General features: G+C 39.4%; 2 protein-coding genes across 4 annotated transcripts; both read right to left on the bottom strand.

Annotated features, from left to right (window-relative positions):
* Positions 1–8,109, bottom strand: stx5a (syntaxin 5A). 2 transcript variants are annotated; one of them, XM_068326174.1, is made up of 12 exons: positions 7,965–8,109; positions 7,351–7,581; positions 6,835–6,905; positions 6,536–6,591; positions 6,360–6,430; positions 6,121–6,237; positions 5,336–5,392; positions 5,144–5,225; positions 3,925–4,011; positions 3,679–3,782; positions 3,268–3,389; positions 1–2,623 (listed from the first exon to the last, which is right to left on the bottom strand). In XM_068326174.1, the coding sequence occupies exons 2-12, from the start codon at positions 7,411–7,413 to the stop codon at positions 2,464–2,466; spliced, it is 990 nt and encodes a 329-aa protein (XP_068182275.1). In that variant the 5' UTR covers positions 7,414–7,581; positions 7,965–8,109; the 3' UTR covers positions 1–2,463. The 2 variants fall into 2 exon arrangements, with proteins under 2 accessions (XP_068182275.1, XP_068182276.1); XM_068326175.1 differs by lacking the exon at positions 3,925–4,011 and having other exon boundaries at positions 4–2,623.
* Positions 8,110–12,338: 4,229 nt separating this feature from the next.
* vegfba (vascular endothelial growth factor Ba) lies at positions 12,339–27,011 on the bottom strand. 2 transcript variants are annotated; one of them, XM_068325509.1, is made up of 8 exons: positions 25,549–27,009; positions 20,518–20,569; positions 20,231–20,427; positions 20,064–20,137; positions 19,926–19,961; positions 18,049–18,123; positions 16,648–16,875; positions 12,339–16,077 (listed from the first exon to the last, which is right to left on the bottom strand). In XM_068325509.1, exons 1-8 carry the CDS (start codon positions 25,624–25,626, stop codon positions 16,056–16,058), a joined length of 762 nt encoding a protein of 253 aa, XP_068181610.1. In that variant the 5' UTR covers positions 25,627–27,009; the 3' UTR covers positions 12,339–16,055. The 2 variants fall into 2 exon arrangements, with proteins under 2 accessions (XP_068181610.1, XP_068181612.1); XM_068325511.1 differs by lacking the exon at positions 18,049–18,123 and having other exon boundaries at positions 25,549–27,011.
* Between the last annotated feature and the right edge of the window lie 274 nt (positions 27,012–27,285).

The raw sequence follows: 27,285 nt of genomic DNA, 5'->3' as shown, positions 1-27,285 counted from the left end.
GCAGAGAGGAGTCTGGGACGGAGACGAGGAGCAACCTAACTTGAACATGACTAATTCATAATCATCCCTGTAACATCAATGGCGTTTGATTGTCACAAATGTTATTAGCATTTTGTTGAGTTAATGAGTACATACAAAAATACCACAACCATGCTAGCAGCTCTGTCAAGCTGTACTTAGGCATCAAGGTGCTTTGAGCTTAGTGCTAATGTAAACTTGCTAATGCTCACACAGTTACTACTAAACATGTTGTTTGGCAGGAGAGCATTCACTGTGTTCAACTTCTTAGCTAAAGGCATTAATGTTTTTATTTGCTGCATAAACTTCAGAAGCTGTTCAGAATGATGGCAGATGTTAGTTTTGCAAGTATTGGAATTGGAAAGTTGAACTTTTTAGTGGTGCTTTATAAAAAGTCAGAAGATCACCAAGTGATTACGAAATGTCCTGAAAGGTAAATTAATGTGTAGGTGGTTTCATGGAAATCAATCCAGTACTTCCTCACACATCTCACTCAAAACTGTCAGTCAGCTTGTGACACTAAAAGACAGGGGGCCACCAAAGTCATTCGGGTACGTCATCTGAGGACCTTGGATATTAGTCTAACACACCCAATAGTGCTGAGACATTCGACCAGAGGCAGATCTTCCGATGAAAACTAGCCATCAATGGACCCAAGCTGCTAGGATGGCTAAAACAGAGTTGTTGGTCCAGTTTTTTTTTTTTAATAGCCTTGCTAAGATCACTAACCTTTACATTCCTCAAGAAAGGCAAAAAAGTCTTTCAGCTGCTGTCTGAATTACACATCATGACCAGTCTGCTTCATATTTTGTTGAATGACAAGACAGGCGTCACCTGCAGTGCTCAGCTAAGGCATTTCATTGAACTTCAGCAGCTGTTGGCATGACAATCACGCAAATACACTCAACTAGTGGAAATAAACAGGCCCGATCGTCTCAATGTTTACATCACTTCTATGTAATAGTAGTTTGTTTGTGTTTTTCCTTAAATGTGTGATTTGTTGTGAATTTAAACATGAATCTAATTTTGACCCGGTTATGATAAATGTACATTTCAATCTAGTAGCAATGCTACCAAAAGAAATCAAAGATACGTGGGCATAATCACTTTATTGTGGTCGAAAAGGTAAAATATTTATTAATAAAATCTGTCTGGGGCCTGTACCATGACAAATAAATATATACTTTACTTCTTTGTGGTGTAAATGCATCGAAAATAACAGACAAAACTGCACCTGTTAGCACTTCTTATGACTTGGTGTTCTAGCACGGCACAGCTAATTATATCACCCCTGACTAATCCTCTTAGTCAATAAGATCTCAACCGTGAATGTCAGTACCCCATTATTTTATTAATATGCACTTTCTTATCAATACATCATCATCACTGTTCATATTTGTTAAACTGAAGTCAAGGCATTTGGCTAAAAACCTGGGGAAATGTATGAAGAATATTTCTTCTTAAAAAGCTGTGGTCATTTAAATAACATCTGGTACATAAGAGAGTGAAAGAGGTAAAGCTACTACATCAGTGACAGCCAATCAGACACAACCTTGTCAAATGAGTCACTTCATTCGTGTGTATTCAAAACCAGCCGAACCCCTTCGTACACTTTCATGTCCAAGCTGGATCCTGCTCAGACACGAAACTGCTAAAGCACCGAACGAGCCACGCTAACACTTTCCAACAATTCAACCTGCTCTATGGTCGACAATCAAACCGTTTGATCTAAAGCAGGAGTAAGTATCACACAAGTCATCAACATTTTTCTCATGCTTGAACAATACCATTGGTGTGCACTGAATGTCTTTGAATTGTGTCACAGTTCTCATTTGGCAAATTAACTGAAAGCGAAACAGAAAGTAAGTGCAAGAAAATATTTCACAAAATTACTAAAACGCAGAAAGTGACGAATCGTTAGTGACACAGTCATGATATTCAGTAAAAAAAAAACAACCCAACAACTAAGAAGCAAAATTAACCAAGGATAAATTCCAGTTCTAGAGTTAGGATTTGAAAAAAGAAAAAAATAGTAGCACATGACATGGAAAAGGGTTTGAAAAAGAAAAACACTAAATCAAAATTAAAAAAGACAGTTTGCAGAATCAAACCAAAGTCAATTAAATTATAGCCATTTTGAATAATTGGTCAAAAGTACAACACAGAGCAGTATTTGGCTCGCTATACAAAATGGGGATTTTAGATATTCTATTCTTTCATGTGGACAGGAGTTTGACAACTTCATTCTTCAATGAATTGTCAAATTAAAATAAAGTGTCTGTGGCTTTGGGGAAAGAAAAAAAATCCTTTTAATTAAAGAGTCTCCAAAGCCTCCATCAAACTGCCACTTTGATAGAAGTCTGTCCTTCAAATAAGTTCTCTGGACACCTTGTCTCAGCACAGCTTTAGTATCACTTCCTCTCCAAACACGTCCCCTTGTATTATTTACGCAAAGAAGACGACAAAGATGATGAAGAAGACTATGAGGACAAGAAAGATCTTGATCATCAGCCAGCGGTTGGAGGAGACTGACTGGAAATATTTGAGAATCTCCGTATGGGCAGCATCCACGTTCACCTGTGTGTCCTCCACGTTTGCATCAATCCTGCAAATCAAGTTAAATAAATAAATTTTCTCTCAAATTGATAAATCTGGTAAATTACATTTATTATTTAATATTCTTACATAGTGAGTTCCAATGTAAATTCTAGCAGCACTAAGCACTAAAAGTAAGTTGATCAAGGATCCAGTCAGAATGGAACCCGTTTGGTTCAGTCCAACAGCAGTACTTCCGAAGGTAATTAGTATTCTATTCAAATCGTGGTCAATCTGCACTATTCAATGTGAAAAAATACTTTGTTTTGTCAGCGCAGAGACTTCCTGCAGTCTAATTGTCTGATAAGCTGACAAGCTTTGTGAAAACACCATGGCTGGCAATGATATAATCTTGCCACGCAACCACCCACAAACCCAAAATGTTCTTAGTTTTTACTTTCAGGTTTTGTTTGTATTAAACTATGAACGTGTGAAGCTGTCAGCTCTCAGTTTCCACTAATTATACTATTCCTAAAATAGTGTGTCTCAGGCTTTCACCTTGCAGGCAGGACCAAATTATCAAGTTTCTTATCAATTCTCAGGAAGCAGGCAAACCAAAATATTTTTTTTTAAATGTCTTACGGTTCCCAAATATGATCTCATCATTCACAGATTTTCACCTCCCTCCCATTTTTAGTTAAATAAATGAGTTACCTCTGGATGGTCTCCTCCTGCTCTTTGACCATGTGTGCCAGCTGCTGGAATATAGAGCCAAGTTCCACGATGGTGCTCTCAATATTTTGCATTGTATCTGCACGGCTCTGGATGTATGAGTCCTGTGACGGCAAAATCAGCAAGATTCCAAAAGAGGAAATGAACATAAATGCACCAGTTACGCATTTCACATTTTCCTCCAAGGACTTATGTCAAATATTTCTGCAATGTTTACAGTGGATAAATCTAATACTTTGAGGAGTAAAGAACAAAGTTGTGAGTCAAATGAATTTATGAGATGTGTTTTTTGACCAAGTTGTGTCTGAGATGATGTGTTTTTATGCTTTAGTGAATCAAATGCCAATATTCTTCACCACTTGTATGAGTTTGACAAAAATGCCAAAAATCTACCTGCTCATCAATAAGCTGCAACTGCATGGGATTGGTCTGTGAGTCCATATCAATGGACACGTCGCCCAAACTCCTGGACTCGTCCTGCATCAGGACTGAACTCTCTGAAAAGAAAGACAAACAAGAACGTGCTTCTGTTTAACAGACAGAAGTCCTCCACGGTAGAAGGGAAAAGCAGAAAAATCAGCGGGAACATATAGTAGCTTGTTAAACCCGCTGAAAGAGTCAAACGTTCCAGGGAAATACCTTTTAAATATGAGGTTGTATTGCCCTGGTAGTCATAGCGCGGCTCACGAGCTGCATGCGGCTCCTGGGCCCCTTTTTTGCGGCTCCCTAAAATATTTTTTAATTCTTGCATTATAGATGACCAAATACAGTAAATAATCATTCACAAGGATCTTGAGCAGTACGCTATTACACCAGCTGCTTGAAAAGGCCACTGCCAGTCCAAATGTTTCTGATCATCTATTCAGCTTTTGCAAGTAAATTTCAACCATCTTGATTATTGTAAATCAAATTCTTTGTGGAAATAAGGAACAAAAAGCCTATATGAGAATTTTTAAAACACAACTTTTATTTTTAATTGCAACATAATGTCATAAGCTTGTCTTTTCTTTAACATGAGCAGATATTTAGCTGAATGAATGATAAAATGATGTAAAAGCTTTTAACAAAGTATTTCCTACTGGCAAATGTTTAGATTATAAATGTGGAGCCAAAAGAATTACACAATGTTTTCTATGACAGGTACAATTACAGCAATAATTTAACTCATTTTAAGTTACATTAAATATTTGATAAAACAAAATATTCTGAATATTTGCAGATTAAATGTAACAAAGTACATATAACAAATATTGCCTGTTCAGAAACATTTGGACGGTAGTGTAAATGTCTGCACAGGAAGTCCTTGAGCACCTCATGCTAAATAGAGGGTCTCTGGTTGAGCCGAACATGTCCCTATTTATTTAATTTAGTTGGTACAAAGAGCAGGAGCCAGACATGTTGCATAATGCCTCAAAGCCAAAGAATCAGTAAAAGCATCTTCACTCCATCGCACTTCCAGCACAAGTTTCATGACAGATGAAAAGATGAGTGTTTAACTCTACGTCACAATAAGCTCCAAATTTATGATGACAAGGATATAATTTGCAAGAGTACATTTTGTGTTGTAGAACCAAATGTTATGACAGAAACTTACATTTATCCTTGTCTGTGGAACTAAAGATTATTTGCACTCGTTACTGCATGCTAACAGCTGTTTGCTGTTATCGAGTTTATGTTTAACAACATATATGAATGATTTAGCTGGATGTGAAAACAATAGAGTACAATAGCGTGAATTTGCCCTTATGAAGCTGCACATGCATGCCGTGTTTAGCTTTTAGCGGTATTACTGTAAAGTGAGACCCCTCGTGAATATCACAAAATCTTAGCTTGAAGCTAAGATTTTTGATCAACTTACTGAAGTTGTTGGCCATCATAGGAGAAGATGAGACGGGAGGTTGGGAAAACTGTTCTCTCCTGCTGCGCTGCTGCTTCAGGTTCTATAATAAAATATAAAATGATAAACAATATTAAAAAAAACAAAACAACAATTTCAAAACCTGAGCTTTTCTTTGTTCTTGAATGTTAAATTGTACTAAATGTTCCTCACCTCTGTCCTCACTTCTAGGACTGATTTGAAGTCATTGGACATTGAAGCCAGCTTGGACTGAAAAGGAATACAGATCTTTTTACAAAGAGATTTGACAAGAATTCAACATTTTTATATTACATAATTTCCTTCATTTTATTACTCGGAATATAAAATATAATATAAAAAAATTATATGAATGTAAAAAATAAAATAAAATATGAAAAAATAAGAATATAAAATTAAGAACATAAAAATTAAAAAAAAAAGAAAAAAAAGTGGGGCAGCAGTGGCTCAGTGGTTGAGCAGGCAGTGAAGCGGGTCGTCCAGTGTTTCAAGATTTGAGGTTTGAAACATTGTTCACCGCCAAAAAAAACACTCAGAGTGTGAGCTGACAGTGGGAGATGCCAGCTCATTTCCGGAACACTGCCAAGGCCCCCTTGAGCAAGGCGCCGCCCCCCTTACAAGTTGCTCATTTAGGCGCACCAAGAAGGAGCTGCCCGCCACTCTACCTCACCCTGCACGCATACAAGCCCCTTGTGTGTTCAGGACCTGTACACACTAATATATGCATGTTACTTACACTAGAGTGTGCCACTAATTGACCTTCGGGGATAGAGTGTGTGTGTGTGTGTGTGTGTGTGTGTGTGTGTGTGTGTGTGTGTGTGTGTGTGTGTGTGTGTGTGTGTGTGTGTGTGTGTGTGTGTGTGTGTGTGTGGCTGAAACACTGGCTGCAGGAAGAATGTTCACTATGATTTAAGTTCTAATGCTTTAACTAACAGTAAGGAGGCCTTAATGAATTATACCTGTAATGACACCACTATAGTGTTGGAGTGGGTTTGGATATGTTTGCCTCCCGGAGCTCCAGCGGACCTCACCAAGTCCTGCAGCTGTGCGATCTGTTTGTTAAGACTGTTGATATCCTGCAAACATAAACAGATGGACTTAACAGGCTACAGAGGATTGCAAGACCTGCTCTACTCTGAAATCTTGTAGAGCATGTTTTCCGAAACAAAATTCATGGCATTTTAAAAATTGAACTCACCTGTTTAATAATGTATGTTAGTTCCTCGATCTCCACTGCCTTGTCGTCAAACAGAGATTTCCTTTTTGCCACTGAAACATAAAAAAAATTACCATCATTTCATCAACAATAATTTATCCCACACAAACACAATACACATGGAATATTTTTAATCAAAGTTTTGAAAGTATACTTACAAATAGTGAGCTTTTCCAGTTTTGCAAATGTGTTATTCAAGTCTTTTCCAATTCTCCTACAAACAAACAAACATCATGAAATATAGGTTTATGTGCCATGCATACAATAAAGACTATTTCAACATTTCTGAGAAACACAACTGAAAATGAAGATGAAGAACACATTAATAATCCCAAGGGGAAATTAATGTGCTCACTGAACAAATGGTAAGACAATAACTATGATTTTCAATTAAAACTGGCGACACAAGCTCATTCAAAGACCTTTAACACACCATACAGCACTATGAAGGACTTACTTTGCCATAACCGTGAAGTCGCTGCGCTGCCTGAGGGCATTGAGGACTGGTTTAGAGGCCTGGACTCCATTCTGCCAGAAGTTAAAAGCAGAAGACAAGCAAATTTAAGACATTTAAGAATGGTGAGCTGGATGCTGAGCAGTAAGTTTGACAATGAGAACAATATTACTCGACATCATTTACTAAGTTCTATTCAACTGGTCAAGATGAAGGGAACTAATTGACTCTACTTCAACGATCTGCTAAAGAATACATTATTAAAGAATAGTCTTAGATATAAATTTCATGTATTTCCTAAATGTGTATTTCAACTGAGTAGGATATTCCACGGTTAAATATCAGAGGCAAAGATAAAGGGAAAGAGAGTAATTTGAGGATTAACAATAAATATCGACTGCCAATGTACACTTAATTTGACAAAACATTGACTGGTGGTCAAAATATAGCAACACCATGGAGTTAAACTTCCACACACAAGAAACAGGTTCAAAAATAAGCACAAAAAAAAGATCATACCGGTCTTCCCTGGAGGGATTTACAGGCTGACTGGAACTCGAGGGTCCGGTCACGGCACGTCATCGTGGAAGTGGTTGTGGGTCACCGGCACGCTGAAGACCGGAGATCGGTAGAGAACACCGGGTCCTACTCTTCTGTGTAGTGGTGAAACAAGAAATCCTCCCAGTGTAGTGTGACGCAAACTTCACATCCAAGGTGGATTATCCTTCACGGACGTATTTACAAACATGCCTTGGGGGACAAAAAAGAAGACACGTCACGGTTTCCCAGTTTATGAAGTCAATAAAACCATTTCGATCAACACCCTACACCGTTAGCTAATAACACGGTTGCCAGCTGGGCTAAGAAAGTCATCGATATATGCATAAAACACTAAACTTTAACCGCCAAAAAAACATCAACAACCGATAATGACACCAGGTGTATACTCGGCACAAATGGCATTAGGTAACAGCGATTATCTCGATTCTGCACCAGCTCTGAGAGCAATTTACTGTCCGCCGACACACAGCTGATCACGGCCTGACCGGCTAACCGCTAACGATAGCTATAAAAAGCTAACCTGGCTTTCAAGACGATCTCCCCTGCTTTACCCGTAGTAAAATTAGACTTACGTAGTCATATAGTGATGAATCTTCATTAAAATAAATTAATCTATCTTTCCATCCTCAGTTGAATCGGTATTACTGTATAATATATTTCGACAGCACTCGACGTTTCTGGTTAAAACTAATCTAACCATGAGTTAAAGTTCCGACATACGCCATATCCGGTGTGACGTCACTGCCACGTACCCTTCACAGCTAGAGAAAATCCCTGCAGGCACAAATCATTACCACCGGGGGTCGCCATATCTCCTTGTTAAAGTATCGTTTCTTCGTGTACTGTAGAGTGGCACTGTATCCTTAAATCAAAAATAGACATGAATTTAATTTAATTTACTTTAATTTAATTTAATATAATTTAAAAATGTATTGATATATTGAAGAAGACAGTAGAGAAAAAAACTCTGGAAGTTAGTAATAACTTAGTAAAATCTAACTCAAGTAGGGAGATAGCATCCTATTAACAGCATTTCAATAAAAATTTCAGTCGGACGATATAGATAGATAGCTAGATAGATAGATGGATGGATGGATGAATGGATGGATGGAGGATGGATAGATAGATAGATAGATAGACAGACAGACAGACAGACAGACAGACAGACAGACAGACAGACAGACAGACAGACAGACAGACAGACAGACAGACATGGTGCCACATTCAGACATTTTTCAGCTATATTTATTATTTTATTTTTGTCATTAGTATTATTAGTATTAGTATTATTAGTTTTATCATTCTCATTATTATTACTTTTGTTTGTTGATGTTGTTATTTGTTAATCTGTATAAAGTGATGTTAAGCAAAATGCAAAGTTATTAGTTGGGGGCAGCAGGGTCTGCAATTAATTATCAACAAATGGACAGAGAAAGAAATTTCCCACAATGAAAATAAAATGATAACATGAATATGAATGGAATATGAAGCAGAAAAAAAATTGATGTACTGGAGATGTTTTTGAATGAAAAAAAATGCCTTTGTTACACATATGAATTTTTATCATACCCTTGTCCTTGTCTTCATTTCATAGTGCATATCGTCCCTGAATTATTCTAATACTTTATTCTGCTGCATCCAGAGTAATACACAGCTTTGCCAAAGAAATATGAGCGTTAATCTAAAAATGGAAAAAAGGATGACATGCTGTAGAGACCCCGAACGGAACAAGTTTTATTCTATGACTGCTACTCCTAGTAAGACAGGTTTAATTCACGCAAAGCATCTTGTCACAGAACCTCACAAATTCTACTTTTAATACGTAGCAGTAGTGTTAGGGGTTCAAGATAGACAACAAATATCAGGTACACTCAAAACTTTATTGAAAGACTTCTTAGTTGGTGCTGTTATGCCTGTGTGTGTACAAGAACTAAAGAGGGAGGGAGGGAGGGAGAAGAGGCGGAATGAGCAGACAAAGAACATGATTGGTTGCTGCCTCCAGTGAGTCGACCTGCAGGTATGGTATGGACAGAGAGATAACATCCTGGAGGTTCTCTGATCTCCTCTACTGGTACCTGCATCCTCTACCTGACAGGACAGAGCATGCCCAGACCACAAGTATGCCCTCACCAATTTACTGCTAGACCCTCAACCGCAAAATCTCCAGCCCCCCACTCCTCCTTATACACCATGCAACAGCCCTCACCACTCACCTCAACACTCCCCTTCACCTTTTATACTTACCTGTAAGCCACCAGTCTTATCTCCTCCTGCGAAACGTTCTCCTTTATCATCACGCGAGTTATGTGAAGTTTTGCTGAATAGAGCTGAGCGTTAAAGGAGAGAGGAGTTTCTCCCTAGAAAAAGCCTTTCTTTTCACATTTCTCTTGTGAATATCATACATTTCTTCAACATACTTCATCATTAAATCACATAGTTGTTCTAAGAAAGAGACAGTCAGGGTTTTGTACTTTCTCAACTATAAAATAAAAGTTTGGTTTGGTTTGTGAAAATGCAATATTTTGAATTTAGCGCTCATTAAATGAAGTCACTCTAACTGTGACTGGGACCATGGTAAATGCTTTACTGACAAACTGACAACACACCAGCATGTTAGTACTGCCATTGTGAGAATCTTAGCTTGCTGACATTAGCATGCAGGAAATAAAGCCTGACATAGCAAAGCAACTTAGTCTTTTTTATATATTGTATGTGTTCTGAATTACTCCATGCATATTATAAATGCTGACGAAACTGTATTTAAAGTTATTATTCTGGCCAATAGAGCAAAACAGTTAAATGTGAAGAAAATAAATGCCCTTATAACAGTGATGTTCAAACTAAATTCTCAACCTGTTGACTTAGAGGGTTACTGTTTCCCATGCTGTAACAAGAACTGTAAATCTTTTATCGAGGTTGATGTCCTTCACTGGATTGAGACAGACAAGGTCTGCGGATCCATGTTTCTGTTGGAGATAATGCTGGATATTTACTCTGTCAAATTAAAAAAAACATTCTTTGTGTTCACATGAGAGTGTTTAAAAAGTCACTTTCCTGTCAGTTTAACAGATACCAGCAAACACATGTGACTCCTGTTCACACTGCACAAATTGAACTCAGTCACTCTCTTTCTCGTTCAGTCTTTTATCTCTGTCTGTCTCTCTTTCTCTCTCACACACACAGGAGTGCTGATACCATCAAACAAAACACACTTGCAGTCCAGATAGCATCCTGTACCTGCTTCAACACAGCTGCTGCTACAAAAGCAGGGAGGAAACCATGGCTGCAGTTTTTTAAAAACACAACTCTGAATGCAGAGAAATCAAGGTGGAAAAATACAGGAAGTCCTGATACAAATGCAAAGACTGAGAGAGAGAGAGAGAGAGAGAGAGAGAGAGAGAGAGAGAGAGAGAGAGAGAGAGAGAGAGAGAGAGAGAGAGAGAGAGAGAGAGAGAGAGGGAGAGAGAGAGAGAGATGGATGAAGAGGGGGTGGACGGCCATGGAGGGAGGCAGACAGGGAGAGAAAGGTTAGCTACTAGTAGAAAATACATATAGTCAATTTAATTCATGACAGATATGACAAAATACTGGCACAGCGTTGTGTTCCATGTGAGAGACAGTGACAAAATTTCTGCTTCTACATAATTTTCCAGTCATGATACATTTTGGGGTTTTTTGATGATCGCAGAGCTTTAAAAATCTGTTCTTATTGAGCAGAAGGACCATCTCTGTCTAGAGATCCATGAATCACTCTATCGTTTTCTCTCTCACTCTCTGTCTCCCTAATCTTGCAGCTATATTTAGTTCTGGCATTATGTTCTCCCAGTCAGACAAGTTGGCAACAGTATTTCAGGCTCCTCTCCTCTCCTCTCCTCTCCTCTCCTCTCTGTAAAGGCTAAAAAGGACATCATCATCATATAGAGTATATTTCAGTACTCAGCAGCACTAGTGCAAACAGGTACTGTATTTGTTAATAATACACAAACCAAATCTCCTCTCCTGGGTTCTCACATTCTCTCACACACTTTTTAAGGCAGAACTTTTGTTAAACAGCAGCCCATAGCTGACAATATGGAGTAACTTCAGTTTAGGGTCTCCATGGAGAAATGCCAATCTGGTCCTTCCATCCATTTTCTGTAACCATGGACAAGTCAACAGTTCATCACAGGGCCAACACATAGAAAGACTAACAACCATCACACACAAAGGCAATGTGAAGTCACCAGTTCACCAATATAGCATGTTTTTGGACTGTGGGAGGAAGCCAGAGTAACCAGCAAGAACAGACAGGGGGAGAACATGAAAACTCTTCAGGTCGATTAGAACACAGAACTTTCCAGCAGTAACGCCGTGAATGTAGGAGACAAAAGGTACAAGAAAAAAACTATACAGTTTTTTGCAAATAAGTAATGCAATATAAGATCTTTATCTGACATCATCATTAAAAACAATGATGATAAAGTGCAGTTAATCTGGCCATATGTTCTGGATGTGAAATATTAATTTGAAAAAACGCAAGTAGCTATTTAATAGGTCTGAGGTAAACATAATATACATTGGAATGTAGCTGAGTAGAAGTGTGAAGTAAGTTACAAGTACCTCATAACCATACTAAAGTAAATAAATAGTAATTTTTCATCACACAGTCCGGTGCGTCACACCTATGTATGCAACCAGGTTCTGACTCAGCAGAACAAATGAGATGGGGGGGAAGAAATAATATTATGTCTCATAACAGCACCTCAGCACGCACGCACACACGCACACAAACTTTCTCTGAGCCAAACACCCATGATGACTCTTTCATCAAAATGACTGTTTACCTTTCAGTATCGTCAAAGGAAAGGTTAAAACAAAGAAGTGAGGTGGAAGCAAAGCGCCGCTGGATGGGGGCAGCAGCATGGATAAACAGTGGCAGGAAGAAAATGACATGTTTATACGAAAAATAAGACATATCCTTTAATAACATCTGTAACATCACGGTTGTCTCCTGGTATCATTTTCAATACATTTGACAATGCAGTATACACTTTATAGGGACATTGAATTGATTACTTGTCATTTATATACTAATACAACATAAAAATCCATTGTATTCTACAAATACATCATAATCGGGCACAAATGGTGTAGCAGCAAAAAAAGAGTGTATGTTTTTTTCTTTATACATAGGCTACAATAGTACAATGCAGAGAAGAGATTTGTCGCAGAGTACAGCTGAAATGACATTACAAATAAATTTGAACGTATGAACGATGTCATACACAAAGTCACGGCTGGATATTAGAGACTATAAAATGTTATATAGATTAGTAAGTGGTCTTTATAGGCTAAGACACTGAAGGCTAGAGCAGGGCTACCTCTGCAGTACAATGTAGACAAAGTACACCAATGTCTGATGTTGAATTAGGCTCTGAAACTCTGGACTGGATGTTAACATGTCCAAGTTATTAAAGAGTCGCTGCAACTATACAAGTGGTTTCTGATGAAATTCACTGCTGTTGATTTGATGGTTCAGAATCATTGCTAAAAGACAAAAAGAAATTGGTCACAGCAAGTAACAGGAGACCTTTAGATCTACAGTATATGCATCAAAACTCTTCTAGATAGAATGCTTTTTGTATGTCATACCAAGATAAATCGATTTAATTTCTTTCCTTCCTAAGTGAACTATCGTGCAGTATGCACTTTGCAATCTTTAACACAACTGCATCCGTACTGAAAATCAGTTTTTAGGTTTCCCAAATAAAAAAATTGCTTGTTTCTTCCTAAATGAAAATATCTGTAATTGAACACCAGAAAAAAGAAGTATATAAAGATAAATGCATGAGCAGAAATCGTCAGAATAAATTTTTTTTTTAACTGTTTAAACATTTGGGAAAAGACACTTCAGATGAGCGGACTACCGTTGTCTGTCCAGCAAATACTTTGAAGTAGCTTAAGCAGCAGCTGCTTGACTAATTTTAAAAAAAAATTATAACGTGCTGGTTAAATTTATTATAAACCAAGTAAAATGTTCAGTTTGCTGTTTTCAGGGACTGTATTTTGTGATTTCCTGGAGTGCTTGTTGACACATAACCCCTAACATCACAACTTATCATTTTCACACTATGTTCTTGTTTTAATTACACAAACAGGATGTAATACTAGCTAATCTCTTTTGACAAGATACTGAACTGAAAACAGGAAAAACATGGTTTTATCTCATCAACTTATTTGATTTAGTGAATAACATGTTTCAGAAAAGTTGTAACAGGGACAACAAAAGATCACTTTACCTGTGTTATACACAACACCCCAACTAAGCTGACAGCTGGCTCAACATTTACAGTACAGACATGACACCTACATTAATGTCCTCAAATAACTCTCAACAAGAAGTTAAGTGCATTTCCCAAAATGTTTAACTATTAATTTAAAGCCAAAAAAAAAGGCCACCAGTACTTCGAGGCTACAAATGCTTTGAGAAACTGTCCCATGTTCCACAATCGTCTCACAGTGTCTAGGTCTGTTCTTAAACTCTCCCTCCAATCACTAGAAACTCCTATCGTTTAAAAACGAGTGACAATCACAACAGATCTGCTACGTCTCCACATCAACACTGGAGACTATTCTTATTGATAAATGCAAATTACAAAAACATCCTTATTATAACAGAGGCCTGATAGAGCACAGCGAAAATAACAATGTTTATATACTTGGTCATTAATATGATATGATATAGAGGTAGTGATTCATTGACGATAATAACAAACACTGAACAATGGACTCACGTGTGAAAAATAACCTCATTTGTAGACAGCACTGATAGAAATGAAGCTCTTTTGCTCAAGGCTTACACACAAATAATTCAGAGTCTAGAGTGCCAGGAAAGCGTGGACATTAATCACTTCTGTGTGTCATGGAGCCAACAAGTCACCGATGAAATGTTCTTGAATTCTCAAATTTAGCACAGGACAAAAGTCCCTGTGAGGAGCCATTATGGGCCGTCTGAGCCGCGGCTTTAACTCGTCAAGCTGACTGACAAGCTGCTCCAGACCCCATCCTTTCTAAAACGGTCACAGTTCAAATTGTTGTTCCCTCCCAGCAGCCGAACAGTCATGAACTAACATGGAGATAAACCATGAGATTCATTCAGAATCTAAACAAGTTATGTTCCAAATAAATAATACTCTTCCAATCCTGACATGCAACAAAAACAGCCACGTTTTGCTTTGACGACACCAGGAACCGCTATTTGCTTTTCTTGTTGCTGCAGACAACACTGCTCCACTGACTGTTTGAGTTACACATTATAATATATATAGTCAGCCATCTGTGGCCTGAGCGAGCCGTTTGTTTGAATTCAATACATGTGGGTTTAGATGGCGAGTGTGAACATAGCTGACCACCCAGCAGGACTATTTATGCAGACGGATTAAAAGATGAACAGAAACAAAACAAAGACACACATTCTGCAATATAGAATATCTTTTCAATCAACTTGAAATTACAATAAAATAGAAAACAGTGGAATATAGCACTACAGTATATTAAAAGACTTTGTATTAAATTTCAAATATAAACAACTGTCACATATTTTGCACACTTGGCGTGGCACAATGGAATGCTTATGGCTACCTGCATTCATTTCACATTGCATGTGTGTGTAAATAGGCATGAATGTGTGTCTGCCGCGGCACAGAGCAAGTAATACCGTGTGTGTCAGCATTTGCTGTGTTCCTGGTATTACAAGTGTGAATGTTTATGTGTGAAGCAGTGGACGGCCGCCAGGCCTCATTATTGTCATTCTCCTCACTGCCTTAAAGAGAGGAAAAGACTGGCAAAGGGAGGCAAAGGGTGGCAAAGCGACTGCTTTCAATCCAGGAACCGAAAAAAGATGCAAACAAAAGGCTTAAATTAAACAAATGCTGGAAAGCGGCTTGGAGAGCCAGTCGTGTTCATGCGCTTTGAATGAGAGAGAACGGCTGCATGGATAACCCATCTGGGTCTGTCAATGGGGAGACCACACAGATACACTCCATCTCAGTATTTAGCTCAGCTCCAGGCCCATGCACACTGAGCACCAGTTCATGTGAACGCTCTCCAGCCTACTGGGATGTCCAAGTGTAGACGTCTCCATCGGTAAATTTTGCAGGTGTTCTGTTACCCACCCCAGAAACGGTTGTGGATTTCATATTGAAATCTGTCTTCATGTGCAGTTTGCCTGCAAATACCGTCCACATGGGACCCCTGGCTGAGACCCATTAATGAGTGAGACCTCTCATCCTATGTTCTTGTTTGATATCATCATTTCCACTGATTTCTCATCTGCATCAGTTCATCTGCAGTACTCCCATCATTTAACCACCAAGCAAAGCCCGTTTCTCAAAGTCTGCCATTTCACCCCTCCGCTCATGGGATGTGTTTTGTGACTGTACATGTCTGTACATGTGGACAGACAGAAGCTTCACCACAGAAGCTAAGAGGTTGTATGATGTTTGGGTACACACACAGGCTATAATGCTGCACTTGTTGCTGAAATAGCAGCATTGCAGATTCCATTTCCTTCGGTCAGAGGTATTGGATGTATGAAGCATTTGTATGTTCCACGGCTCTAATGCTCAGAGTGGGCAATGAATCACCAGGGGGATACAAGATGGTGTTAAACGTTGGTAGACACTTCAAGTTCTCATGGCTTCACACCTGGAACGATAAGCAATAGAGAGGAGACGTTGTTTGACAGATATAGAGTTGATTCTAAATGTGGTGACACAGTGAGCAACATGCATGCATATTTCTTCTTATCAGACATTCCTGTCACAAGCAACGTACTTTACATCAAATATAGTCACAGTGGGAGAAATCCTACATTCAGTGACTCATGGATGTTTCTCCATGAGGAACAGAAGCACTAATCATAATAGTCCACTCATTCTACCACATGTGGTACAGTTGATCCCAGAAATGTCTTCTAGGTGCCTTAAATAATGATGTCATGGATCAACTACTCAAATTGCTGACTCTATAATTTAGATAGAAAACAGATTTAGTTTTACAGTGGAGCAAAGGGACATACTCTGATCCACACGTCCGCATCTCTCTAGTAACACATTCTGATGTCTGACTTTATTAAGATTGCCAAATCATGACATTTTTGGAATTCCATTTTTAATATTCTAGATCCCTCTCTGTGTGCTGTTATTAAAGTTACATATGAGTATGTTTAGAAACCAGAAAGAAGAGTTAATATTGTTTGGTATCATGCGGTCCGACCTGCAGCGTCGAGCGTTGAGCCTCCGGCCTTTCCGACTGCAGCTCTCAGCTCTGATGGCGCAGCGGCACTGACAAGACGCCACATCCAACGCCCACTTCCTCCCTCTACAAGGGCGACAATGAGGCCTCTGAGACGGTGATGGAGAGGGAGAGGGAGAGAAGCTGATGGAAGGAGGAGGCAGAAGAGGAGGAGAGGATGGGGGAAGAGGAGCAGGAGGAGGATGGGTCCTGGAGGGAAGAGCATGTAAGGATAGCATTAGCTTTAATCATTTACTATCAAGGCTCTGAAGTCATATAAGTGGATCTGTGAGAATGAATCAGAAGGCTCACAGTGGTATTTTTCAAATGCTATCGTTGCAAGAGCTGAGGCTGGTGGGAACATCATTAATAGTTGTCAAACTCTATCATGAACATCTGAAACAAGTTTGAGAATCCATGCCATAAAGAAAACCACAATCAGAAAACCACAACCAACCAGATTGTGTTGTTACAGGAAAGCTTCATCCTCAGATGACCGTGAACGCTTGATTGAAATGTTGTGGCAATCCATCAAATAGGTATTTTCGATTTTTAGTCTTTACTATCGCTGAGAAAATACAGGCTCGGAAAGATTCTGCTATTGATCCCAAACCTTGTTGCAAGCAAGACTAAAAATAAAATGGAAATCCACGGGACGTATGTACCTACCGTGTGAGTAACATAGGATACTGTTTCCTTTACTGCTAAAAAACTTTCTTGTCTTTCTGCAGGTCTGTCCTTCCATTAGTTACCATGGCTATTGATACTCAGCTGCCTGCGAGGCTTTCGATTTCTCTTCTAGACTCTTCAATCTCAAAGTCTGAGAAAGTCCTTCCTGTCACTTGGTCCATTAACTGCAGCTGGTTCTACCTCTGTCTCCCCGGGAGACTGGAAGTCCTAATGAAGCTACTTAATGAGGCAGAGAGGGGCCGACTTTGTTCGGGTCCTGATGACCACGCCTGTCGCTGGCAGGGACAGTGGAAGCGGAATTTGGGAGCAAATTACATGGATTAAATGATGGATGGATGCTGAAGGAGATCACACCCAAGTTGAGCCATATAGGGGGGAAGCAGGTGTAAAACGGTGGTGAGAAGAAGACTACCTCTGTTATCTTTTATGGATCAGGGCTGAATCATTGAACATTGTGAACTACAGCAGGTCGATTGCTACTAAAGGTGATGCCCTGAAATCCTGACTTGTCCTTAAACTGAACTTCTTACGAGTCTGAACCATAAATTATATCATTAATAAATCTGGTCTGTGTGTGTGTGTGTGCGTGCAAGCGTGCGTGTGTGTGTGTGTGTGTGGCTGTAAGTGCACCAAATAACATTTCTTCACACTTAACGTAGATTTAAGGCTTAAGAGTTAATACAATCAACATACAAAGCTCTGGTGGCTCCAGTTGTCTTCAGCCTGGACATCCCTCTCTCTTTTTTTCTTTTTGACTTCAAATGGGGTCTGGAAGTATCCGTTAAGACATGTTAATAATAACATAAAATAATGACATTGTAATATATTAATAACAGCGATAAATCATGTTTTTTTTCCAGTTCATTTCTTTGTCACATAAGGTTTCTTTAAAGTTACCTTCATCAAACAATTAAATGCTTTTGAAGAAAAACAAGTATTAAGTTTCATCTCTGCACTTGGTTATCAGAAAATGTTTAGCAATGGCCAAGCCAAGTTCCAAAATGTTTAATCAAGATCATATCTCAAAGCGAACGGTTGTTACAATACCCTAATGCAAACCATTTGTGCCTTCAGACATAGTCTCACTTTAAAGCAGGGACCTCAAAGTACAATCACAGTTTGGTGGCAAAGTGTGCTTCTTATATTCTACAGATACTCTATGAATATAATTAGTACAATAATTAATAATTTAATGCATTCAAAGTCAGTTTACATCTTAAGTCAGTACATTTACTCAACATTTACTTTAATTGTTGGCTCTCCAGTTTCACAACTTCAGTTAATACATCAGAAGTAAAATTTTGAATGCAGGGCTTTTAATATTTACAGACAGCATTTAAAGCGTTATGACTTTTAGACTGTTATAACCTCTGGATGCTTATTTCATTTCACAACTAAAAGATATTATTTTATTTTATTTTTTCTTTTATATGCCTAAATAATCCCTGAAGGGAAATTAGAGCCATGAGGCTCATTTAATTGTCACCGTTCATATCCTCCTGCTCATTTTCAATGCTCAGCACTTCTTTAGTAAAGTTAATTAACGTGATTCTACTCACATCTACTGTATGTTTCAGCGTTTCCCTTTCTCTATTCTAATCTCATCTGAAAACTGTAATTCACTACATTAAAATATGGGAACAAAGTTAATTAGTTTCCCTTTGAAATGATCGATAACAGATTATGCTGCTGCTGTGTGTGTGTGTGTGTGTGTGTGCGTGTGTGTGTGTGTGTGTGTGTGTGTGTGTGTGTGTGTGTGTGTGTGTGTGTGTGTGTGTGTGTGTGTGTGTGTGTGTGTGTGTGTGTGTGTGTGTGTGTGTGTGTGTGTGTGTGTGTTGTTCTTTGGAGCCCTAATTTGTTATCATGGATGCGTGACCCTGCTCCATGAGTCTAAGAAAGCACATGGCAAAGGAGATAAAATCATCACTATGGTGACAACAGGATGCGGGCTGTCCCAGGGGATTCTGGGAATGAGTCGCACAGATGCTAACTCACTGAGGGGCACACACACACATATAAACAGACAAAATTCACACAAACTAAAACTTTCATGGACATTAATATGATAAAAAAAACACAGCATGTATACTTTTGCAAGTATGCACAGAGATTTAGCAAAACCACACACAGCCACACAGACAGGAGAACCCCGAACAGAGTGAAATAAATGGTGCACAAACATACTGTATATTTGAATCTTGTATTTATATCCACATCCTAACAGGAAGCAGAGGGCCATAAACATTCTAGATAGAATTATGTGATAGTCAGTATAAGGTACACAAACATCAGCTTCCCTTTACACTGTGTTGTTCTATAAGTTCTGGATCATTCTCAAAAAGCCCAAAACAGCACTGCTGTTTGAACAGGAATCTTTTTTACTCCACTGGATACAACCTGTAGATACAGTACGTAAGATTTAGGCGCCAACACCAGTGCTGTGCATGGCTGCACAGACGGGGTCATCAGAAATGACGGAACAGATTTCATAACAGCTCATTCGCACTGAGCAGACAAGAAAAGATTAAATTCCAGCATGGTGTGAAGGGAAGACTTGGAAAAAGTTTTACCTTGTAGTTGCCGTTGGCTGAAACTGTGCTTTTAATCTGCACACAGATAAGACAGACGGTGTCGGTCAAAGGTGGGGTGAGGTCAGGAAATAAGAAATACACAATACATCTGCAGCCATTGAAAAGGTGCTTTATTACCTGCACTCACACTGACTGTGTTCCACGAAGGGCAGCTCGATGAGTTCATGCTTCATGAAGGAGGTTCTCATTAGCTGCACACAAATCCAGAAAAAAAAATCACATTAATCCAACGGCGCACTGGTAGAGCATACATAGAATTAGAGTATTGCTATCTGAGTGTGTACCTCCATAGTGAGTGTGTGTGTGAGCAAGGGAACACACTCCAGAGCCTCATCGGCACAACAGCCACCACATCGCCTCACTGACACGCAGGATGGGACAAAGAGATGGTGCGTCTCCTCCGGGAACTCTCGCCAAACCTCCACTAGGGTGTCCCGAGGCTCGCAGACGCTCCGTGAATAAACCTCCAACCAACGCCGCACTGGTAGGAACAAATCAATACAGCGATCGATTTCATTCATCATGCTCTACAAAGCAGCGCAAGACTTTTCTGTAGAAACAGGGAGCGTACCTTCTCGACCTTCCCTGAATTTTTGGGAGTCAGCAGGGCGCCAGTGAACAAGCTGGAGGGAGATGTGGAAGTATTGATAAAGTTAATATGAAAAGTATAATTTCAGAAAGTTTATGGTTTCCAGGTCAACTTGACCTTAGATAACATTCAGCATTTCACCTTTGAGTCATATTGACTGGCAGAAATGAATTTAACAGACAAAGAGTGGCAAAGTGAAAAGAAATCAGTACAGTGAACTGTCAAAAGGTCAATAAAAATGTATTTTGGTTTCAGCCAGCATCAACGAAAAATAATATAAATATTAAATATATCTATATATCGTCAATGTGTTTCAAGTTACTTATTCAGCAATACATTATATAAGTGTACTAACCTTAGAAAGAAATACCACACATATTAATGTGAATTGATCAGTTTCAGCACAAAACATTTTTTGAATAAAAACAAAACATAATAATGTTAAAATCATGAAAATGCAACTAAGATTATTAGTAAATACAGTAAATGAAAAAACTGAAATAGATAGTACAATGGTGAGTACTCTCACATTGCTGACATCTACAATAAATTCATACTTTTTTTTCTGCTGTTATTGATCAATAATCAAGATTTTATTCATGATCATCCATTATACTTCCATTGAGCTACTGTCTGCATTCCCCTGTCTGAAACTGAGGTCAGATTATAAAAAGCTGCTGCTGGATATCAACAGATCAAAGTATTTACTGATAATGAAAGTAACAAAACTTCACAGCTGATCTGAACATGAGAGGTTCAATAATACCGGGTGCTAAATGACAGGCAGAGCTCTGAACTTTGATACACAGATATGCATGTAGGAGGGTGAGAGCACCATGACAACTAAATCAAACATGCCTCATTTGAGCCTCTATTCATACATAATCCCTTGATCCATTTTAGCATGGAACTGGAAATGTCTACATTTAACATTCTGGAACAAGTTTAACTCTTTCTCTAAAATCTATTTCGGCCTTTCAAGCACTTTGAGTAGCTCCGCTGTTGGAGATAATGAGAGTATCTATCAACAATGAATTGGGTGTAGCTGAGAGGACAAGACACTTGTCACTGTTTTGTAAAGTGGGATCAGTGAAAAGCTTCTCCTGCTGAGTTTATTCTGACAGTAAGATCTGTCCAACATGTGTTGACCTCTGGAGGAGAAAGCTACACTAAGTTGTTATCAGTTCAACCAGAATACACAGCCAACTGTCTCAGACGCTTTCACTACATGAGATTCAAAAAGACAACACTTCACTACGAACATGAACTGTTTGAAAAATTCTGAACATTTTTAAATAAAGAAATGATATGTCTCAATTATGTAAACTGAAAAACAGCCAGTAATGGAAAAGAAATTGAATATTTATAAAAAGGTGAAGACGCTTAACACTACACGTACACATCTGAGAAGTCACAAAGAAAGAGGAACTTATCTGTTCCCCTAACCCTAACACACACACACACACACACACACACACACACACACACACACACACACACACACACACACACACACATACACACACACACACACACACACACACACACACACATTTTACCTATGCATGTATGAAAACCAAGGCCACTTGCAAGGGAATGTAGACTTTGTCCAGTTGCCCCCCTGAGTGCTCCACCCCCTTCTACACACACAAAAACACACGTAACCACCCACTCACTCACACACACACACACACACACACACACACACACACACACACACACACACACACACACACACACACACACACACACACACACACACACACACACACACACACACACAAACTGGTTTGGCCCACTTTGATCAGAGTTTAACTGGGCCTGAAGCCATTTTGTGACTGGTAGGATGTCACATTAAGTGAGTGTGTTCATTCTGTGGGGCCCTTGAGACGATCGCCTCTTTTTGGCAGCCATATGTACAAGGAACTGGCACACAAACACAATCCTGAGTGCCATCCCATCTGCACTGTCTACTGTCAGACATCTCTGTCCCAGCCTCTCCCACATCACTGTGTACACATGTATGCATGTGAAAGTGTGTATGTGTGTGTGTGTGTTTCCTACACTATCTCTCCCACGCTGTGCCTCATCATTATAGGAAGAATAGGATGTCCCCTTTCTTCAGACATGCTGAAGACAGCAGCAGACAGCATGAAACCAGACAGTCTCAGGTGAGAGATAGCAGCTGTGAACAGGTGACCATGCAGGCCTATTGATGAATGCTGGTGTGTGTGTGTGTTATGTAGCGTCTACAATGACGCATCTATTAAACATGCATCACAGAGCAGCGCAAAGTCAAGGCAGGATCCCACAACGCTGCAGAGCACTGTCTGTTCCTGATAGAAGGCTCCAGACATAAAAACAAAAATAGCATATGCAGGTCTCTCCATGGTGTGTGTGTGTGTGTGTGTGTGTGTGTGTGTGTGTGTGTGTGTGTGTGTGTGTGTGTGTGTGTGTGTGTGTGTGTGTGTGTGTGTGTGTGTGTGTGTGTGTGTGTGTGTGTGTGTGTAAAGCTGTAAAACTTGAAGAGTCCCAAGAAGACAAGGATTGTGTTTTTCAAATGATGCATTCTTTGTACTTAACACTGAAACTCATGGCTTTCAGGCTACAATGATTAGTCAATATATGACTACTAATACTTTATATTATTCAATAATGAATTAATGGGGAGGATAAATTAGTATTTTAGATTTAGAAAGAAAACATCAAATCTTCTGTTTTTTCAGACTAGCCAATGTGAAACTTTTCTGCACTTTGTTTAATTGACTGCCCTGCCAGGTCTCTTACTTGAAGAAGCTATCGACTCATGTCTTCATAATGAAAACAGTGGCTAGTCACAGTCATAATACTGTAGATCATACAGCATTTAATTAATGCTTTAGAGAAGAGTTATAAATCACATTTGCACAATTTTATGCACAGATTTATGCAGATTAAAAACATTGCTACACAGATTTTAATGGCTTTAGACAGAGCCAGGCTTGCTGTTTGAACATGTCCAGTATTTATGCTAAACAAAGCTAACTTAGCTTATCTCCTCTTCTCATCAAACGAATGGCAAGAACAAGCACTAGAAGGCACTCAGAGGGCGTTTACCTCCACTAACACCATTGTCACTAATCAGGCACCTTATCAGTAACCCTGTTAATCTGCTCCTAACATCTAGATTCATGTGTTTCACATCAGTGGTTTATGAGTTACCAACAAATACAGTACATGATTTTCCATGATGGCTGATCCATGTCTACTTTTATAGATAAGATATAGCATCTTCCCTTTCACAGATCCAAAAAATTGATTTCGATATTGATGACGGTGTTGTTTCAGTTCTCCTTTCCTTTGTCAAAATGTGAACCGACATATTTTGCCTCAATCTAAATATGAATTTGGATTTCCCAGATCCAGGTCTGGATCCAATCATAGATAATGGTGGCACATCATGAGATCCCCATGTTGACTTGAATATTTTTTCTTAATATTGTGTAAAATGTAAATTTACAAAAATGTCCTATTGCAAAATGCTGAAAAGGTAAAAAAGCGATCAAGAATCAAGAATCTACATCGATATCCACATTTGATCAACTTTATCCCAGCCCAAGTTTCAGAGCTACAAAACATTCAGAAGTTCTTTAACACAAAATCTATTCTAAATCATTCAGCAATGTTTAGATATATCTGAATCAACCAGCAAATAATGAAAATGATCAATGAACACGTCTCCCCCCCTTCAAGTTTCATGCTGTTAATGGATGAGCTTCCTGCCAGATGTCTGACATGAATTACCTTTACAGAGGTTCTTACCAATGAATTAACCTCTAACTGGTCACAAAATTAAGGAAGATCAGAGATCAAGGAAGATTCTCTGCAAACAAGCAAAGTAAATATAACTATAGTTTATATTTCTTCGCCCATTTACGCACAGAGCAACGATTAGGGTCGATGGATGATCAATCAATCAATGAAATTTTATTTATAAAGCACTTAATCAAGGCAACAGACATTTCAAAGTGTTTTAACAGACATAAAAACCCAACTGAACCCTCTATAGTTGAACTATAATAAGTTTTAATTGATACAGATTTCATTTAATTTAATGCTACTAAATGCTAGTTAGTATAGCTAATAAATCTGCACCGCCGGCGAACAAAAGAACCCAGTTTGTGGAGGCTATTCACTCCAGGATGAAAATATCTAAACTGGGTTTTTAGCACAGTTGGATAATTAATAAATAATAATATGAAACTCAGCAAATCAAATATAAACTCTGTTCAGTGCCCGGAGTGTCCCCCGCCTCACACCCTATGCCAGCTGGGATAGGCTCCAGCTCCCCGTGACCCGCCAGGGCGGATACAGCGGCGGTACATGAAAATGGATGGATGGATGGATGGATGGATGGATGGATGGATGTTTACACTAACATTCCAACTGCAACAGCATTCCTCTAAGTCAAAATTCTGTGACGTCACTCGGTGTCTGCTTGTGCTCGAAAAAGGTTTAAAAGGCTTTTTTTTAAAAAAATCAATAGGAAACCTTCGTATTTACATTCAGATTTTATATTTACATACTTATAAACTGCTGCATGGAGGTGATGATAAAAGCATGATAAACAAGTTTATTGCACATTTTGCACACGGCGCAGACATCATGTGACTTGAGACCTGGGGGCCGGTGCACCTGTACAGCCCCGTGTTTAGTGCCGCACCTGCAGCAGACCAGCAGATCTTTGCAGGGGTTGTTTTACCTGAAGTCCTTGTGATAGAAAGAGGAAACGATAAACACAGTGTTGAAGCCATTCCTGTAGATAAACCACTGATATTACAGCGTTTTTTACTCCAGTTGGACCTGAAGTGACAGGTGTCATTGACCTAGGGGATAACTTCCTCCAAGTCCCACATGATCTCCACCAGACCAGATTCACTCAGACAGAGCAGGACTTTTAATGAACCAGCCTCTATAAGACGGATAAAACCTACAAGTGGCCACCACGGACTTTGTAGTCAGATGCATACATACCTTGGGGTGGCACGTCGGTATTCTGGTGAGCAGGAGGAACTGAAACATTCCTAGAATAACTTGAAGTATAATCCCCATTGTGCAGTAGTCCAGGGGCCACGCAAAAATATTTTTTGGGCCAATCCAAAAAAGAAAGTGGCTTGTCCGGCCGTGTCCCTCTTTCCCAGATCCGATTAACGAAGGAGAAAAGCCACTTTCACTCCCCAGTCTCCCTTCCTTCAAAGGACACCCAGGGTGGCATCCTCAGGGTTCAAGAAACAACTTTACCTTGTGAAAAGATCTAAATGATCGACGCGTCAGTTTCCAGACTAAAAACTAATACTGAGTCTAAAATAACGCTCCCTCCAGTGGGCTGATCTCCACACAACAAACGTGGCTTTCTTAAGTAATGTTTTAATACGTAACCGTGGTGTAATAACCCACTATTGATGGAAACACTTGTTTAAACTTTGAGCAACGCCTTCCTACATTTATTTGATGGCACCACAAGTCTATTGGTCCTGATCCCATGGAACCGGTCAAGGGGTCCGGGTGGCGTGTCTGGAGGATAATCCAGATTCCCGCTGAAACGTGGTGCGAACATTAAATCCTTTGTGTGGTTAGGGGGGGGGAAATCACATCATCCACTTCTAGAACGATCTGTCCCGTAAAAAATAAAAAAATAAAAATCTAACGCTTGTTCCGACGTGCGGAGGGACAGTGCCGCATATTCCTCTTCCCCGGCTCTGTCACAGCCCGTCCACACTGTCGCTCCCCGTGAAAATGTGACGTTTCCCCTCCGTGCGCATCTTCCCGGTTTTTTATTTTTTTTAAAAAAATTTTTTAATCCTCTTAAATAAATGACAGAATCACATCCTCCGCTGACACTGGCAGCACCGCAACATGGAGCCGGAGCCCGCAGCTGATCGTGGGCAGGAGGAGACGTTTGGAGAGGCAGCGGTGTTCTCTGACTCCTCTGCGCGTTTTGCCCATTTCCTTTGCCCTTGAGACGCACGCAGCGTCAGCGCTGCGCTGCCAACTTTTCCCAAACAGGACAGGCGCACTGGATACAGGTGCAGCGTCTCTATTGGTCGCAAACTGTGGGGGAGGTCAGGGGTCTCCAGGGGGGGGGGCCCCCTTTAACCTGGGGATGGGGCTGGAGAACACTGAGGTCACGTCCTCCTATATTGTTAATTTTTTTTTTTTTTTAAAAAGCCGTATGGATTTGGAGAATTTGACAACGTATGTGGTGCTTCATGTCAGGTGATTTACAAAGCGTGGTCATTTGAGTGAACTTTTTAATTATTTCCTGGAAAATTGTCTCCAAGTTAAATCATTTCCTGTAGTTAGTTTACCAGGACTATAAAATAGTTTAAACTGGTAATCAATCTGATCATAAAAGTAGATAAACAGCTCATGAAACATTCTCACTGCAGAAAAAGGTGATCCAAGTCTGATATTTTCTCTCCAGTTAAATCACACCAGGTTTGTGTGTGTGTGTGTGTGTGTGTGTGTGTGTGTGTGTGTGTGTGTGTGTGTGTGTGTGTGTGTGTGTGTGTTTTTCCTTTCAGGGCTGAGTCTGATCTGGGTCACTTTCATATGAGGTCCTTTATCAGATTCTTATCTGATTCCTGCTGATGTGACCGCAGTGTTTACAGTCAGATCAGAATTCTAGCTTTTCTCAAATGGGACAGACTCACATCAGGGTTTTGTCAGCAACAGCAGATAAAATCAAATACAGAAGATCACAGCAGCAAC

Source organism: Antennarius striatus, chromosome 10, assembly GCF_040054535.1.
Source record: "Antennarius striatus isolate MH-2024 chromosome 10, ASM4005453v1, whole genome shotgun sequence".
NCBI lineage: Eukaryota > Metazoa > Chordata > Actinopteri > Lophiiformes > Antennariidae > Antennarius > Antennarius striatus.
Note: the sequence above shows the minus strand (reverse complement) of the source record. Positions and strands in the feature narration are given on the sequence as shown.